An 18,549-nucleotide genomic window follows, 5' to 3' on the forward strand; every position below is an offset into this window, starting at 1 on the left:
GGGTTGCAGTAGTGTGTCTCAGTAGATCTGACTGGGGGAAAGGATGTGCAGTGGATCTTACCACTTGTACAGAATCACAAGCCATCATCATTGTTTGCCTTTCCCCAAAGTAGGAAATTAAGAGACCTCATTTGCATTTGTACTTGCTTTTATATCACTCTTGCTATAAAAGGGCCCAAAAGTGGGTACATTTTATTGTGTCAGAGCAAAACAATTAGATTTTATGTAAATCTATGCCCCATCTAATATTGTCTATTTTCTTGCTTGAAGTTTTTCGAGTTTGGCTTCCCCAAGAACACTGCAAGTCTTCAAAATACATAATTGTTTCATTTTTTATTATTTTGTTTTCTTTTCTTTTAATTACACATTTTCAGCCATCTTCCAAACAATGTGTTAGTGGTACATCCTAGAGGGCTAATCTTTGCTGAAAAATGAATAAAGTGGTTTGATTGTAACTTTCTACAGAGGGTGAGTAACCTTGCCATAAAAAGACATTTTGCTTGCTGGTAGGCTTCTGTTCCCTAAATTCATTACCTTTCAATATTTAGAACCTGAAGATCGATTTTTTTCTTAAAATAAATCAGTGTAGGGAATTGAAAGAAAAGTGGAGAAAATCAAGTTTGCCCAAATTGGCAAGCTAATTATATCATTTTCATTGGTGCTTAGGATGATATTAATTGCTGACATCAGTAATGATACAAAAGCAGCTATCTTTCTTTCATTACAATCTGAAGGATAAATCTGTAAACCATCCATCTTAACACATTCTCTCACAAACTGTCTTGCCCAGCAGGCATGAAAAAAGGTTCACATGAATTTCGAAATACTTGGATGATAAATTCAGAGCCATGTCACAAAAAGAGGACTAGTCTCTGCAAGTCAGTTTTATTGTGTCCTAATAAGTCTCAATCTGTTAAAATGCTGTGTCATTAGCAAGCACACAGCACTCTCTTGTCTAAAATGACAATATGACAGCGGCATTTCATAATGCAGAAAATTTAATGCACCTTTAGGTTTCCATTGGAGTAGGACTGTTGTTTTATGCAAAACTGACTAGGTGAATTGAATGCAAGCATCGTGCATGTTCTCAAGGCAGACTGCTGCGTGCCGTGTTTACTTTCAACGTGAACATACAGAAGGTGATTCAGACATACGGCACAGAGTAGAAGTCTGTCTCATTCCAGAGTTTGGGCGGAAGGTCTGGGGATGATTAACACTGTGAAAATAATGCTTAAATGTGATAGAAGTGTTAGAAAGCCCTGCTGCTGGCCCTTTCCACAATACTGCATTTTACCTAATAGTGGCAGTGTCCTCTCAGGAACAAGCTATCGTGGTATTCTGCATGCTGAAGTACCCGTGTAGGTTCATCGTTATGGGGCAGAAGCAATTAACAGTACAGCATATGCCATGTTATGGTGAGGTAGAAACATTTCAGCACAGTTTGAAATAATCCTATGCATACCGTTAAGCAATTGAATAAACACCTACCTTGGTAGTGCTGTGTGCAATTTTGATTTAATTTAAGAAGGTAGTAAGTACAGTCCTGAGATGAATAGCTTACATGCTTGCTGTAGCACAAAGGCCAACCTGTGATTTCAGGGTTGTCAGTGTCTTTCATGAGGAATATAAGCAGAGGAGATTTGGTCAAATTTCTTTTTTTTTTTTTCTTCTTTATTTTTGTAGTAGTGTGTAACTTATACTCTGCTAAGTAAATATGTAACAGTAGCTGCTCTGTACTCAACATATCTCCTCCCTCTATATGTTCAGGGTCTGATATGAATGCTTCAGTTAAAAGTAACACACTCCTAGTGATTAAAATAGTTCATAAGCCTCTTATCTCTCGTAGCTACCTATTAGGACATAGAAAACTGGATTCTGTTTCTTCTTGTGCATCATAAGTAATATTGTTTGCTAAGCAGCATCTGCATAAGTGTGCAGATCTTGCTAAAGACCATGGAAATTTGAAGAGACAGGTGTAGCAGAAAGAGTATGGTCCCCGCAGTTTGCATACAGGTGGTGATGTGATGCATGAGAAAGGGAGAACTCAGCTTGGCACTCAGCGTATTCAGACGTGTGAGGAGGAGTACACATTTTTTATAGAGACTGAGAATGACTGCAGGAAAATAAGACTGGAACCCATGCTGTTGATTCACTGCGCTTTTGTTTTGGAGAACTCTTGTAGGCAAGAGCAAGGAGGAGATAGCACTCTTCAGCTAGTTGTTGTAAGGCCACGCAGAGCTGTACGCACAGCCGCTGTGACCAGAGGTTGGAAAGGCTGGTTTGTAGCAGCACACTTGGCATCTGAGAGCCACTTGCTTTTCAGCAGCATGTTTTCTGCTTCCCACTAGCCTGGATTGACTTTGAAGGGTGGGGGTGAGACTCTGTACTAGTCCAAGATGATGAAAAGTTCTGGGTCCTGAACTGCTAAAAAGAAGCAGTCTGTGCTCCAGAATCTGAATTAGATTTCATGAGGGAAGAACTGCAAAAAATAATAACTGCGATATTTCTTGAGCGATAGAAAGAGTTTTTACTGGCTAGAGCAATCCTGTATATGAGTCCATCCTAGACAGAGTCTGTTTGCCTAGTAAGCATATAATTTATAGATAGTAATGGATATAATTTTTTAAAATTATTTCTTATTTTATTGAAAATATAAATGTCTTGCTAATTAAAAATAATAATTAAAATACTCCCTAAAATGCCTTTCTTCATTACTTTATTCTAATACACTTTTTTACGTGAGAGGTTTTGACAAAATAGTATGAATATAAGTGGAAATAAAATCTGTAATTCTATAGTTGAAGTCCTCATAATTCAAAGCAACACGTATGATTGTTATGATGTGTTAATGTTACTGATTTCCCAGAAAATATTTTCCCTAGAAAAAAATGTTTGATATATACTGTGATCCAAAGTTACCTTTTCAAAAAAATGTTGTGACGCTGATAAAATTTTTGATGGATGAACTTTGAAGTCAAATTTAAAATAATAATATGGTCCTGTTTTTCTTTGACAGAGTATCAAGAAGAAAAACACAAGCAAACAAGAGATGAGCACATACCTGCGGTTCATAGTCTCTCGTATGAAGGAGCGGGTGAGTCTGAATCAGGAAAGTTTATGCAAGTGTTGGGTTGCACTGTAGGGGATGTACTGCAGTTGGTCATGTGTGACTGTGCTGGAAGGAGGGCTACAAGAGGGTGTCATTTTATTTCCCTTGTCATAAGCAGTGTGTGTATTTCAACATACGTTTATCATGTCTCATTGCTTAGAGTAGTATCATTCTGGCAGGAATAGCTTATGCCTTGGGCATAAACTCTTCTGAAGACATGGGTCAGCTCTTCTGAAATGGACATTTTTCAGGTTTGAGATGCATGTAATGTGTAAGACTGTAGAGGAATAGTTGTGCTTTGTGTGTTCCCTACCTGAAATATTCCAAGCTATTGCAATTTTTTAATCTTTTGTGTATGTTTTAAGCAGATTCTCAATGTAATAACTTGCACTGTCTCATGGTCCTTTCAGGCTATAGATCTAAACAAGAAAGGGAAGGACAACAAACACCCAATGTATCGGAGGCTGGTGCACTCAGCTGTTGATGTTCCTACTATACAGGAGGTAGAGTGATTTGCTTTCTAACTTTCACATTGTTTATGGTGTCTTATCAGTGAAGATAACCTTAAGGACTAAAACACTAATCCTGTTTAATTCTCCTCATTATGAGTATTTCAGTATAGTAGCCAGCATTGAATATTGGACCTTAAAATTTCATACTTCTCCTTATGAATAAGTAACCAAGCGAAAACATCTTGAGTGGTGCCTAGTTTTCAGACACAGAATATCCTCAATCCATTTTGTAGTAAGATTTTGCTAGGAGCTGCAGGTAGCTGAAATCTTTTTTTTGAAGTATGCTTTATCTAAGTAACTGAGTATGGACTTATGTGCCTGTGTTTGCATATCTGGCCTGATGTTTTTGACCATATTCCAATTTTAGTCACTGAGACATTGTTTAGATGTCAACTTTATAAACATCTGAATGACTCATAAAGAACCAATCATTTTGTTGATCACAGAAAATGACTTTTTTTTTTTTTGCATGTTTTGCATTAATGGTTCCAAAAATAAAGTTCTAGTAGATATTTTTTCCTTTTTTTCTGAACTGAAGGTCTGATCGTGACTCATGTAAATGAACTACACATGGCCAAAATGGATGGCATATTCACCTATTCATTGCTGCAACTCGCTTGCTATGGCGTGCTAGTATATATTGTCCTTTACAACTACAGATGTAAAAAGCCTTTGCTTTATTATTGTTATTGAAACATATGGATAAACAATAGCTACACTGACAGTTTTGGAGACAACCACTACTGGCTTGCTTGAAGTACCAGCAATACTGGTGGAACCTGAAAATTGGTCAGGCTTCCCTTTCACTGTGTCACCTTCATCCACTTCCACAGAAGGTCTTTTTGGCCTTGGTAACATCCCAGAAAATGAAGATTTTTTGTTTGATGATTGGAATTCTCATATATATTCTTCATAGTGCATAACTGAAAAGACTGCATTCCTTACTAGACCATGCTAGGAAAATGAACTGGATGGCTCCCTGTAGGCTTTAGTTATGAGTTTGGAAGACTAAAGCAATCAGCCTTCATCAGAAAGCACTCGCTGTCAAAGGAAGATCCTAGAACTATAAAAGCAGTCAACATCAATTTGAAACTAGCATGTATTTTATGGTATAAAATCTTTACTTCAGGGAATATACCTTCATTTGAACAAGTGTCCTAGGTCACATCTTATGATGAACCTACTCAGACTTGTTATAACTGAGAGGATGTTGTGTTTTTTTCTAACTTAATCAAACATGAAAGCACCTGTTTTACTGCTAGGCTTTGCATAAAGGAACCACTGCAGCCAGTGTTCAGGTACTAACAAACCATGTCAAAGACATATGAGTATTACTTCTGTATGCAGGAAAGGCAGCATCTGATCTGTATTGCATAATGCAGATTTCCATGAAGGCTTTTTTGCATAAAACAGGTACAGCACTTTGACAGTGTTTTCAAAGCCCTGTGTTGTTGTTTTTTTTTTTTTTTTGTATAGAAAGTAAATGAAGGAAAGTACAGGAGTTATGAGGAGTTCAAAGCAGATGCTCAGCTGCTTCTACACAACACAGTGATTTTCTATGGAGGTAAAGTGCTACATTTACTACTTGCATTATTTGATTTATCTTTATGTGTAGGAAGCTCACAAGTTAAGGATTGAATTTGGTATAATATAATCTAAAGTGTAGATAAAGTCGTTTGAGAGCCCTTACAAACCTTACAAGGGAACTTGACTTACTGCAGGGTTTGCTCTTGCTCACCTTCTACACTCCTATTTTCACCCTTTCTGGCTAAGCCTGCCAGTGGGAATTTACAACTTTGCCGTCCTGTTTGTTCTGCAACCTAAACTCTGAGTCAATCTACACTACAGATTTCTTCCAGTGTACATACATTGTTCTAGAGTGGAAAGAGGTACAATCTCTGATGTGCTGTATCAGCAGAAATGTGCACTACAGGTGTGTGTGTTGTTTTTTTTTTGTTTTTTTTTTTTTTTGCTTGTGTGCAATACCTGCCTTAATGCAGTAGCAGATAGAGCTACATCCACACTAGAAGTGCCCTGCTGGTGCCATCAGGAAAGGGTCATCAGAAAAACTGCCAGCCGCTGGGAAGGTTTTAAGTGATTATTTGATAGGGTGGGACAGCCTGGCTGGAAGGGAAAAACACCACCACCGCTTTTAGAAGCTATAGCCATGTCCAGTAACGAGGTTCTCCAGAGCCATCATTTCAGTAAAGATGTGGTTCTCCCCCACAGACACCTCAAGGAAACTGGGAGGAGGCTGAGATCAGTCTATTTGCAGCGTCAGACAACCCACACTTGTTGACAGGGAGAGATGTGAATGTGCTAATAGAGAAATACGCAGGTGTAAAAGGAAACCCATCGTGATAAATACTTTCTGAAGCATTACTTTGAGCAGAATTTGATTGTACAGTGATTTGAGCAGAAATTGATTGTACCTGTGTTCCTTCAAGTGGTGATAGCAGAGAACCATGTTTTAGGGCAATTGTTAAGACATTACCAGAGAAAGGAACTGGATCCTTATTAAAAGCAACCCTGTGTCCCTGCTGCTGCTCCTCAGATTTATATTTGTATTGTTCAGTTTAAAAGCTCCCAACAGTATTGTTGCATATAAACATAAAAGAGCAAGCAAATACAGAACTGATCATTAGAAAATTTTAAATGGAAGGGTTATCCAAGTGGCTGAATTATGTTTTGTATTCTAAAGCAAGACAATTGCAGCATGAAAGTCATAGCAGCTGCAAGTCTTTTTAAGCATTGTGATCATACTGTGATTGTTCATAGTCTTTATTTTTAATTTATAGCGGACAGTGAACAAGCTGATATAGCGAGGATGCTTTACAAAGACACATGTCATGAAGTAAGTAGTACCAAATAAGCACAATATAGACAAGCTATTTATTTTTTTTTGTTTCAGAATCTAGGAGAATGATTCCTTCCCATTAAAAATAAAAGAAGGATGTGAAATTCTAACTGCTGATTCAGAATTGCTTTTCTTTTTCTTTCTTTTTTTTTTTTTTAGTTTTGAAATAGTCTAGTAATACATGATTGGAGTAGAAATAATTGTACTTGCTAGTATAATTTCAAACTGAAGTGGGATTCCTACCAAATTCTGTAACTGGCATTGAAACATTTGTCAATGTTCAGAGGAGACCAAAAATATAGCTAGGGGCAGCTGTCACCCTTACTCTGTACAGTTGAATAATTTTTTTCAGAATCTGCTTTAAATATTGATGAATTTAAAGAACTATACTTTGCATTTTAGCTTTAATAAATCATTAGGAATTCAATTAGTCCCTCCCCCTCTCTTGTTTTTCAAAAGCACCAATAATGTTTCTGCAGCTTGTCTTTCATCTGCTCTCAAGTCACTGTTTCACACCTCATTTACACAGACAGAAGTAACTCCACCCAATTAGAAAGCAGGACTGAAAAATTCTACCACTTAAGAAACAGTTATACTAGTGAGGTCGTAGAAATAGGATTTTTGGAGCTTATTTATATGTTTTTGTTTTTCAGCTGGATGAACTGCAGCTTTGCAAGAACTGTTTCTATTTGTCAAATGCGCGACCTGACAATTGGTTCTGCTATCCTTGCGTATGTTGCTGACACAGATTTTTATTTGTTTGCTCTTCTCTATAAATACCTGCAGTTTTGGTGTCATTAGTCCATTGAATGTGCATTGAAGTGCATTTCTGTAAGCGTGTTTCAAATATATAGTTAAGACTCTAAATCTAGATTTTTTACACAAACAAAATGTTGATTGAAGTTCAAAGCTGTAACAATACAGATAATAAAATTTAGTTATCAGGCAGTTAAAATGCTTTTACAAGGAAGTAAAGAGCTTACAGAAATAAAACTTTACTCCTGCAGAAAGCTATAAAGAAAGACAAGTTTAATTTGGGGGGCGTTTAAGATCTCTGCTTTCAATAGACAGTTACACCCTTTTCAGACTTTGTGGTTTTTTGACTTTGATCCAACCAATGTATCTAACAGGCAAACGTGTATTGTAAGGAAATAAAAATGAAAACAAGCATTAGACATAAACAGCAACCATGTTCTTAAGATGCTAGTATAGTATTACAGTAAAATATTTGTGGGAGGAATTGGTCTAATACTTCATATCCAATAATAAATACTACATTTTTTGCAGATACCTAATCATGAGTTGGTTTGGGCCAAAATGAAAGGCTTTGGGTTTTGGCCAGCCAAAGTCATGCAGAAAGAGGACAATCAAGTCGATGTTCGCTTTTTTGGCCATCACCACCAAAGGTAATTTATTAATTCCATGTGCTGCTTTTTCCAAACAATACTTAAAAGAGTTTATCTCATCTATCATGTTGTAAATCCTGGCTTAGCTTGTTGCCAACGCTAGAAAGACTGAGTATGATGCCATAATTGTTTCAGAAAGTTTAAAGCTCAGTCTAACACATTCAAAGTTGCCAAATGGCTCAGAGATTCCCTTTCCACAGTTGCCATAGGGATGTTACTTAATGCCATTTTAATTAAAGAAAGCAAATGAACTTCTGTCCACAGAACTGTTTTGTCAAATCAGTAGCAGTCTGCTAATCCAGGCCAAGGTAAAAATTGGACAGAAACGTACTCCTACTACCAGCAGTATTGACTGTGCAATATTCTCTTGTGAGCAGGCACACTACAATTTTATGTTTTAATAGCATAATACATCACTAATGTTTCAATCTCAATGCTAGAACATTGATGGAGTTCCTGCTGTGAGATGGTCTGCAGTTTCAGAGGAAAAAAAAACTTCAGATTGGAAACTTCACAGCTTTTACTTCCAAATTCAGTTGTCTTTTGTTCAGTGTTTGGGGAGGGTTATAGCAGTGGATGTACCGATGTTTTGTTTGTTTGTTTGTTTGTTTTCTTGTTTGATTTATATGCTTATATGTGAGCAGAGGAGATATTTGCAAATGAACTTATGGTTGTTGGGAAAATGGTATATTTTGGAGCATCCCGAAAGAGCCTAGAGTATTCAGTGATGGTATTATATGAGGCTGTTTATTTAAATTGCCTTTAGCATAACTTGCACATCATATAACATGTTTTCATTTGCTATGAACTACCAAGATTTTCTGATAGACATAAAGTGGGTAAAGGATCTTTATTTGTGTCACAATCACAGAATGTTTTACTCTGAATCTGTTTGCAAATGCAGCTTCCCTCATTAGTAGTTTTGGCATTAAGTTCACACAGCTTCAAACTATTAAGTAACGTGACCATTGTGGGATGAGGTGCTTGCAACTTTTCTTAAACGTGTGCTGGTAGAAAAGGCAAAATACCTGTTACTAGAGAGTCATTGCTTAGTTAATGCACTGAAAAATAAAAGGCTGAATTCCCAGTTGGTATACATTAGAACTGTTTCTCTAACTTCTCTGAAGTGATATTTATGTTACAAGAATTGAGAATCTGACCACAGATACTTAATTTGTTACTGTATTTACTCTGTTATGTAGATGTGCATGGCAGTAACTCTTTTTCTTTAATATCCAGTGCTGCTTAGTATAACCTTTCAAAATGTCAAGAGCTGCCCATCTAACTCTATGAGGACTCTCTGAAAATATTTAAGAGGACAAAGTACCTTTGGAACCAAGTCACTGGCATGAATTCAATTCAAAAGAGCATGACGATCCCTGTATGAGCTCTATCCTGATAGACGGGATCCAGCCACAAAGTATCTATATTCCAAGTGATAATTTGGCAGATACCTTGACACTTTTAGGAGAGAGGTCAAGGGCTAAATCAGATTAGAAAATGAACCTTCAATAAAGATGCTTCTGTGCCTGACTCAGGGCATTTAGCAAGAGAGCAGGGAGATGGGAGTGCTGTTGGTGCTGGGAGAGGTTTGTGGCTCATCAAAAATGAGAGAGAATTTCAGCCATAGCACCCACAGCTAGTAAGTGCTTATAATAACACAAATGTCTAACAGTATGCAGCACGTCTTTTCAAACATAGGAGACCGTGTAAATAGGAATTGTCAGCTATTTTGAAGTCAGTTTTTCCAGTCAAGATCCCTCTTCTGTATTTAATGTTTCTGAACCTGTCTGTACTGTGTATTCAAAAGGGCCTGGATCCCCTCTGAAAACATCCAAGATATCACAGTTAACATCCATCGGCTGCATGTGAAACGCAGTATGGGGTGGAAGAAGGCCTGTGATGAGCTGGAACTGCACCAGCGTTTTCTTCGTGAGGGAAGATTCTGGAAATCAAAGAATGAGGATAAAGGGGAAGAGGAGGCAGAGTCAAGTATCTCCTCCACCAGCAATGAGCAAGTGAGTGCCACCACAATGTTAGCAACCAGGGAAAATTTATTATAGGGTACAAAAATGACGTATCTTTGATTAATCTACTTTTATATTAGCCTTGTGCTCTGTCTGCAGTTTTATGGTAACTGTAAGAAGGTTCAAAGGCTTATTTTCCCCATGTTTTGTTTCTTAGTAATAACAAGCATGTAAAGTTTTTCTCTTTCCTCATTTTCTCAGTCGACCTCTGGAAGGTTTCAGAATCTTTGTCACCTACAGCACCTTGATGAGACAGACCAAGATTTCTAAAGTTAAACTGGCATGTTCAAGTTAAATGTCATGGATATCAGATGGACTGCAACACTGCCTTCTTGGACTCTCATCAAGGGACAGTCCCGTAGCTGTTCAGCCTTTTCACAGCTGGAGTGTGTTCCCTTTGGACTGTATTCTGTGTTACAGATCCTTGAGTAACACCAGCCATGACATTTTCAGCCAGTCCAACTAAAGTTAGGTGCAACCATGGCACTTCAGGAGCATGTGACCAGCAACTGATTAAAGTAATTCAAAAATAATTCTGCAAAACAATAAAAAATGATGTTGCTTTAACAAAGGTGAAGAGCACAGAGGCCCAAGATAGAAAACTTTGCATTGCCATACGGAAATTCCCATATCAAAGCTGGTCCTTGCTAGTCATTCGTTGTCCAAGAGGGTGTTACATACTCACTGGCTTGGCAGGAAGATTTTCATAGCTTGCAGGATGCTTCTCGGTATTTTTGGCAACCTCTTCCCTGGCAACATCTTTCTTCATTTAAAACCACCAGCCTCTCTCTAAGTCTGTATTTTAAAAGATCGGTGTGTTTTGACCCACTTCCTCTGCCCTTTGGTCCAACAGGTCTATCATCTAATTTGTGGCTAGAATCTTACAGTTTATTAAACTGAATGTTGCTTTAAGGGGATGCTTCTTACCGAAGCTATTTTCTCTTTTTAGCCTGGTTTGCTTAGCTAGCCCTTTGTAGCCCCTTTTATTTAATGTTGTGCATATAGTCATGCAATAGTGTAGAGTGAATCAGGAAAACAATCACAAATAATATTTATGAAAGTTAACAGTTTTGCCAGTCTTTCAAGTTTTAAAGTATCCATTTGCATATTTTCTATTCCGTCTCACCCATTCATCCTTCGCTTGGTTAATGCTTATTCCTCTGTCACTGGTTTCCCAGATGGAGAAACAGTAGGAGTAGCCATCAAACTCAGAGCTCTAAAATAATCTGCAGTATTGTATCAGTAACACTAGCTAGTACTGGATGCTTCAAAGTCAGGAGTAAGAACTTTACTGTAAGCAATTGTAGGATAATATACCGTTCACTTAGATCTTATCCTTGTTTCTATTTGCTAGAGATTGGCTTTTTTCTAAGCCATGACATTTAATGACCCTCCATGTATACAATTACAATAAATTATAGCAAGTCCAGATAATCTTACTGTCTTTGCTTATATACATTTTCTTTTTGATAGTTGCTACTTTCTGGCTTCAACAAGATCTGCTCCCTAATTATGAGTTGCTGATATCAGAATATTCCAAAAACCAATTTAATTTGCATGTGAAATGAAGCAAAGAATGGTTAAGGATATTTTGTCAAATACATACTGAATATTAGAACTTGTGAGTTTTGTTCTTTTATCAGATTATAGTCATCACTGATAATGTGGAAAGTTTACTGTACATGCTTCTCATTTAATAACTGTATTCAACTTTGTATTTGCTATATTAAGCAATTGCAAAACTCACAAAGAAAATGTTCATCAGTCATGTTACAGTGAATGCTACTCATATGAAGTGTTGTTTGGAATGATTCAGTATTGTTTCCTTAATGCTCACAGCTGAAGGTTACTCAGGAACCAAGAGCAAAGAAAGGACGACGTAACCAGAGTATGGAACTCAAAAAAGAAGTAAGTAACCTCAATTACACGTTTGCAGAGATAGCAAAATACTGAAAGTCTGAAATGGTAATAGATGCTCCTTTGGCTTCTGTCACTTTTTACTGGTTTTGTAGAATTAATCTTAGAAATTCTAGCCCCAGAGCTTGGTCTTCCTTGCCAACAAACATAATCATACCTGCTACATGCAAGCCTCTGGTGTCACTGTGGTAATATTCTGTATCATAAATAAATCAACAGTTCTCTTCAGAGCAAATTCAGCTAGTCTAGTAACTAAACAAAAAACAGCAATTTAAAAGTGTCTTGTGAGATCAAGAATATTAAGTTCATAACATGTCATATCCCAATTTGCCCACAGAAATTATTTCCTCATGTATCTAACTCACAGGCAGTGAACTGGGAGAAACAGTAACCTGTGTTCATGTAACTACGGAACTGTGTTATTATGCTTGTACACAAGAGGGCAGTTGCTGAGACAGCCATAAATCTAGCATTTCCTAACTTTTTTGTACATTTTCCTGGCCTTGTTTCAGCTGCATTATGAACACTGAGAAAAAGTTGCACATAAGCACAGGGCTCAGGGCCCCACTACAGAGTCCAGAGCAGGCTTTGACTGTTTTGGCACCAGAGCTATGTGGGATTGCCCTGGTGCCTGAGATACAATTACTGCCTCTCCTAGTAGCTGGACACGTGCTTCCCTATTGTATCTGATCCTGTGGGGCTAGCTCTGCAAGGCACCTTCATCGATGTGGTGGTAGTGGCACACCTCCCTTGTCCATAGCTCCCTGAGGCATGAACTATATTTGAGCGCCAGAAAGGGAGAGTGGTGTCTTTCTTGGACTACACTTTACGATGTCTCATCATTTTAATTGCACTTTCTGTCAAGCAAATGCTGTGATTTGCTTCATTATTTCTGTCTTAACATTTGCTTTCTTAGTCTTGTTTACCTTTGATCAGTGATCCAAAGGTCAATCAGAGTAACCTATTAAAGAGAAAATAGTTGCAAAAGGGAACACACAGACTCTTGGTTGGTGTAACAAGTGCCCCATCACACAGATTACAAGTTGAAAGAAACAAACAATGTGTATCAGTGTCTTCAGACACATGAAATATCACCAACAGTTTGCAGGGATATTACTTCTATCTGTTCTGAAGAGCAGAAACAACTGATTTTACACTGTAATAACATGAGAAGCTAAACTCGGTACAGTACACTACAGCAACTATGATTTCTTTCTTGATAATTGTGTAATTACAGAAAGCTTCTGTGGTCATCCAAGTCTAGTTCTATATTATTGGAAGCAAGACCTAGACGCTCATTAGTCTTTCATCTTCAAAGCACCTTTGAAGTACTAATCAATCTTTGCAGCAGTTCTGTGAAATAAATGGAATATTACAGACTCCAGCAGAGCCTGTTGGGCCAGAGTAAGCCCAGAATTTGCCAAAAATGTTCAGGCACCTTGGCCACACTGTTACAGTTTCTTCAGAAGTAATGGTGGAGGGGAAAAAAACTGTGGAAACCCTTTACTGGTGCCAGTGGGTCTGCAGCGATTCAGCATAGCCTCTGGTATTCTAGGGGTGGTACTTTTCATTGAGGTTGGAGAAGTGAGGGTGGTGAGTGTGGCATACTGATGCCATGTGTGTGCTTTCTTCAGGAGAGCTCCTAGCCGAGATCAGAAAAGCCTGACCAGAGCCTCCCCAGTAACAACAAACACCTTTTATATTAGTTGCCCTGTTGTTAGTCAGATAACATTTTTTCTCCGGGGCAGCTGAGAGTTAACTTGTTCAGTTCTGATATCTGGATTTGCGAGCTTGTTCTTTCTCTGCAGGAGCCAGAACCTGAAACTGAAGCAGTAAGTTCGAGCCAGGAAATTCCCACAATGCCTCAGCCCATTGAAAAAGTTTCAGTCTCAACTCAGACCAAGAAGTTAAGTGCCTCTTCTCCAAAAATGCTGCATCGGAGCACCCAGACCAGTAACGACGGAGTGTGTCAGAACATGTGCCATGACAAATACACCAAAATCTTTAATGATTTCAAGGACAGGATGAAAGCTGATCACAAAAGAGAAACCGAGAGAGTTGTGCGAGAGGCAGTGGAAAAGGTAATACTTGTCGAACACCACCTACACTCTGGTTTGAGCAGAAGAGATGTGTTTTTTTTGTTTGTTTTGTTTTGTTTTTTGTTTGTTTGTTTGTTTGTTTTCACATTCCTTTTTACTTTTGTAACATCCACTCTTCAGAAACTGGGTAAAAACCCTTTTCCAAAGAGACCACATAAAAATAGTCGTCAGTATTGCTTTTCAGGCCATTTCTGTACCAACAGACCTTAGTTTAAACAGGAAGCTCTTGCTTTTTTTTTTTTTTTTTGATTCTAGTCCAGTGGAGTTAGTTTGTGATCCAGAAGTGAAAGTGATTGTTCATTCATGATTATCCTTTTCCAAAGCCTTCCTTTGTCTCCATTGTCAAGTGTGTTTGCAAACAATGACATTGTTTAAATGCTATTCGTAAATAATTCTTCCGTCAGTCTTCTGACCTAAACATTAGATTGGTTGAAAATTGTTTGAATTTTCTCATCTAATGATACACTGTCAAAAATTTTCGTACCTAAGTCTGAGCTGGTCACCTTTGGCTGGAGAAAGCAGGACAACACAGAGAATGATTTATCTGGCCTCCCTTAAATGCCTGTCTCAAGATAAGAATTTCCTCCTGGAGGAAGGACTATGAAATGAATGTTGGGGGTTTAGATGTCCTGTAGGACTAACACCAAACTTTTACATACATAAGCAAGGGCAAAGGAATCCCACTGACAATGAATATTAAAAGATACCTCTAACTGAACTGAGGCATGTTTGTATTTTCTCTTGTGCCCTTGCTGTAAATTTATATACAGTTGTAGATTTAGAAAAGAAGAAGTATTTGTCTGAGATAAATAAATTCATAGTTTTTTTAAACTGGTATATAAAAAAATGTACATGGAACCTGTGTAGCTGTTTTTGTAGTTGTGTTGCAGAATAGAACTATAATGACATTTTTATTGTGGACATCTCTTATGGGATGGAAGTTTTGTTATAGCTCTAAAGGAGATTTTTCTTTTCTGAATAGAAGAAATCTCTAATTATGTTACCCCCATGCACATCAGTAGAGGTTTAAAGATAGGTTTACTCCAATAGCTATGCACTGACTTGCTTTGCTGAATTACTTTCTTACGGCAGCTGCGTACAGAGATGGAAGAAGAGAAAAGGCAGGCTGTAAATAAAGCTGTGGCCAATGCACAAGGTGAGATGGACAGAAAATGTAAGCAGGTAAAGGAGAAGTGCAAAGAAGAATTTTTAGAAGAAATTAAGAAGCTAGCAGGCCAGCACAAGCAGCTGATTTCCCAGACCAAGAAGAAGCAGTGGGTAAGTCTCAAAAATTTATTACCAGACAATAATTGGAAATGTATAATGCAGACTGCAGGCCAATTGAAGGTGTTTTCTTCCTTTTAATAGCGTTGCTTTTTCACTTGTTTCTCAGCTATAATGTGTTTGTGTTTTTTTTTTTCCTTTGTAGTTCAGCTTTTGAGTTTTCTTCACCTCCATATTTGACCTCCAGGTTCTGATAACTTTCATCTTATTTAGGTAGTGTTAATAGGACCATCTTCTCGAGTCCAACCAGTTGTTCATATCAAAATATTGTTTCTAAATGTTGCTAAACACAGGCAATTGTACTCCATATCAGATAAATTTTACACTATGTTCACACTCCTTTGATCTCAAGGCCTGGAGAGTACCTAGAGAGTACAAACTCTGTCTGTATCTATTTGGATTCCCCTGCTAAAAACGCTGATACTGATGTAATTTTGGCCTTTTCCTCACCTAGCTTTTTCTGCAGCTCTTTTATGTTCTTGCATATTTAAGACATGACTTTCTAAAATTTATTTCCCTTCCTTATTCAGGCTTTAAGCCCGTATCTGTAGTATTGCCTGCTAAAAGCATGTTTTCATGTCCTTTAGAAAAGTGAAAACAGGCATCCAACTCACCATCCTGCAATACTACACGCTGCAAACTTTTCCCTGTTTTTTGTTTGTTTTGTGATTTCTTTTCAACCCCAAAGTGTGTTCTCCCAGATGGCTGTGCAGCATCTGCTCAAACACTGCAAGTCCTATAGCACTGTCCTTCTAGTCTCTAGCAGAGTATGAATGGAAACTCATTTTCTGAGGATCACTGAGCCTGGCACACATCCAACATTGTCTATTTCTCTGATAATTTTCAGAGAAGTAGGAAATGAAAGCTAACATTCACACTGCATTGTAATAGCCATGTATAAAATACAGGAGTGTCACTCTAGGAGTTTCCACTCACCTACTTTTGAGCTTTTGTGTTGCCAAGTGCAGCGGAGAAATGTGCCGGTGCCTTGCCACAAGATGGCACGCTCAGCTGAGCTGATGGACGGCCACCGTCCCAGCTGCTGCTGCTGCCTGGGGACAGCCAGGGCTGGCTCAGGGCTGCAGCAAGTTTTTCTTCCCCTGCTCAGGGCTGTTTGTTTGTGTTCAGCCTCATTACTCCTTGTTCTTACAGAAGAAATGGTGCCCCCTGCAGAGAAAACTGTGTTCTGTAGAGGAGTGAGAGACGTACTGAAGTGAGACAATAGTTTGCTGCCTATCACAGTTACTTTTTTTTTTTTTTTTTTTTTAATAAAGAGAAATTACTTTAAATACCTTTTGAGCTCCTGTAGAGCTTTCATTTCTGTTCCTAGCAGAATTTTACTGTGTGTGTCATGATACTGCAGTGCTTGGGTGTCTCAGTTAGCAAATTCCTCCCTGTGTACCTGTCTCTGCAGACTCCAGAAGTTATTTAGGTCTCAAACCTGATCAAGTTACTGTGTTTAATTAGTCACCAGCCCCTTGTGTCTGCATGCGTTTTCACTTGTGATACATGAAAGGGAAACTGAATTGGCTTTTACCCCTATAAAACAATGTCAAATCTGCCACATTCTGTGTACACACAGGAACTGTTGCCCCATTCAGCTGACAGGCAGTAATTCAATCACAACAACTTGATCATGAGCCTGGGCTCTTCGCTATAGCTGGATTTTGGTTTTGGTTTTGTCTTTTTGTCTTTCGAAGGCAGAATTTAGGAAGGACACTCCTGAGGCTTCCATTTGTCTTCTCCAATGTGTCTTTACCATGTCCTTTAGAGTGCCGTGGTACCACATCACTGCATCTTACCATCACGTGCGTGATGCCTCCTTCCAAGGAAGACAATTAAAGATACAAGGAGTGTTTGACACTCTCACCTTTTCCTACGGGCCCAGAGCTGTCAGTTACCACCTTAAATGATTGCCTTGTGCAGGCAGCTGGTTTTCATGTGGTGGGAGAGGGAGGGCAGGATAAACACCTTTGCATTCAGGCTGATGGATCTGCCTGCCAACACACAGCCTCGGGTGGCTGGAGCTGGTCCAATTACACAACTCCCCAGCGATTTGTCTTTCCGTGGTACTAATGACAGTCCCTGGTGTGTCTGTGGTGACAGTACCACTGTTGTACGCTGCTATTATAATAATGATACCTCCTTACTAAAATCTCATGTAATTAACACATACTAAATGAGTTTTGGTGGCTTTGCTTTTTAATTAGAACCAGAGACCTCTGGTTTTGCGTAATGCAGATGTCTAGGCTTGGGAATGCAGCTGCTATTATTCATACTTTATCTGTATTTTTCTTATACCTAAAAAAAAAAATAAATCTGGTCAGAATAAAGGGATCATTTTGTTGGTGCTAGACAGGCACACGAGCACTCCTGAGGGCACTCCCAGCCCTCAGAAGCTAGTTCATGGTTAGAGAACCACATTTTCTGTTTCTCTAGCTGGTCCCACTCCCCCTGGCTTAACCAAATTTCATTTTTATATCTCCAGAAAATTTGGACTTCATACAGATGCCTTCAGTGAATAGCAAATGAAAGGAAGAAATGAAAAGGCAGAGATAATGGTCATGGGTCTGCAGTGTGATGGTCAACAGAACCCGGGCTGCAGCGCTGCTCCCCTTCTGTTTCTTTTGTAGTTTCTCCTGGTTATTTTACTTGCACATAAGCATCACTTAAAGTGGTGCATAGCTCATTGTTAACCTCTGTCTCCTACAATAAGGCTTACGTGTATATTTATTTTAACTTGCAACAGGTTGAAGTGGATGAGTTTGTCCGTGATGGGTGCTGTCTGAAACAAACCCCCACGTGGCTGAGAACATTTAGACAGAGGAAGATTCAAAGGGAAGGAGGCCTGAGGCTGGCTGGCATTTTGCCTTCTCTGCCACATATGCTGGTGCCAGCTCAGCTGACACTTTATTTTCCTTTTTAAGGGGAGATATACATCCCACACATATGGCCAGCATGTGTACAAGGAACGGCAGGTTCTGCAGATCAGTTGTCCTCTCCTGTCTTAGCTTTTTTTGATCTCTCCGAGCAAGCAGATGTGAGCTGGTCTCGGGGCTGAGGCCCGTGCTGTGTGTAAGGGAGAGGTGCAGCTGTTCCCTGCACCTTTCCAGCAGATGATCCTAATGGCTCCCACAGGCTCATGGGCAGCCAGCAACATGAAAAAACAGGAAAACAGGCCTCGAGAGGACACTTGTTTGCAGACATTTGTATGTATAAACTTCCCTGGAGCTAAGATATAAAAACAAAGTGGAGAGGCTCCCTCCTCCTGCAGCTCGGGCAGTCCCTTCATCGCTGATGTAAATAAAGTTACTGGTTTAGCCAATGTAAAAGTCAGT

The 18,549-nt window shown here is 38.8% G+C and overlaps 1 protein-coding gene across 5 annotated transcripts in view; it reads left to right on the forward strand.

Moving 5' to 3' along the window:
* ZMYND11 (zinc finger MYND-type containing 11) overlaps positions 1-18,549 on the forward strand; it is a 105,178-nt gene that overhangs the window by 84,989 nt on the left and 1,640 nt on the right. For all 5 annotated transcript variants that reach the window (XM_032182584.1, XM_032182582.1, XM_032182585.1 and 2 more), the window contains 10 exons: positions 3,017-3,094; positions 3,520-3,612; positions 5,098-5,185; positions 6,420-6,475; positions 7,132-7,209; positions 7,766-7,884; positions 9,695-9,902; positions 11,751-11,819; positions 13,637-13,909; positions 15,020-15,205. In XM_032182584.1, coding sequence (XP_032038475.1) covers positions 3,017-3,094; positions 3,520-3,612; positions 5,098-5,185; positions 6,420-6,475; positions 7,132-7,209; positions 7,766-7,884; positions 9,695-9,902; positions 11,751-11,819; positions 13,637-13,909; positions 15,020-15,205 — 1,248 coding nt within the window. The remainder of the gene's footprint in view (positions 1-3,016; positions 3,095-3,519; positions 3,613-5,097; positions 5,186-6,419; positions 6,476-7,131; positions 7,210-7,765; positions 7,885-9,694; positions 9,903-11,750; positions 11,820-13,636; positions 13,910-15,019; positions 15,206-18,549) is intronic.

This window comes from Aythya fuligula, chromosome 2, assembly GCF_009819795.1.
Source record: "Aythya fuligula isolate bAytFul2 chromosome 2, bAytFul2.pri, whole genome shotgun sequence".
Classification (NCBI taxonomy): domain Eukaryota; kingdom Metazoa; phylum Chordata; class Aves; order Anseriformes; family Anatidae; genus Aythya; species Aythya fuligula.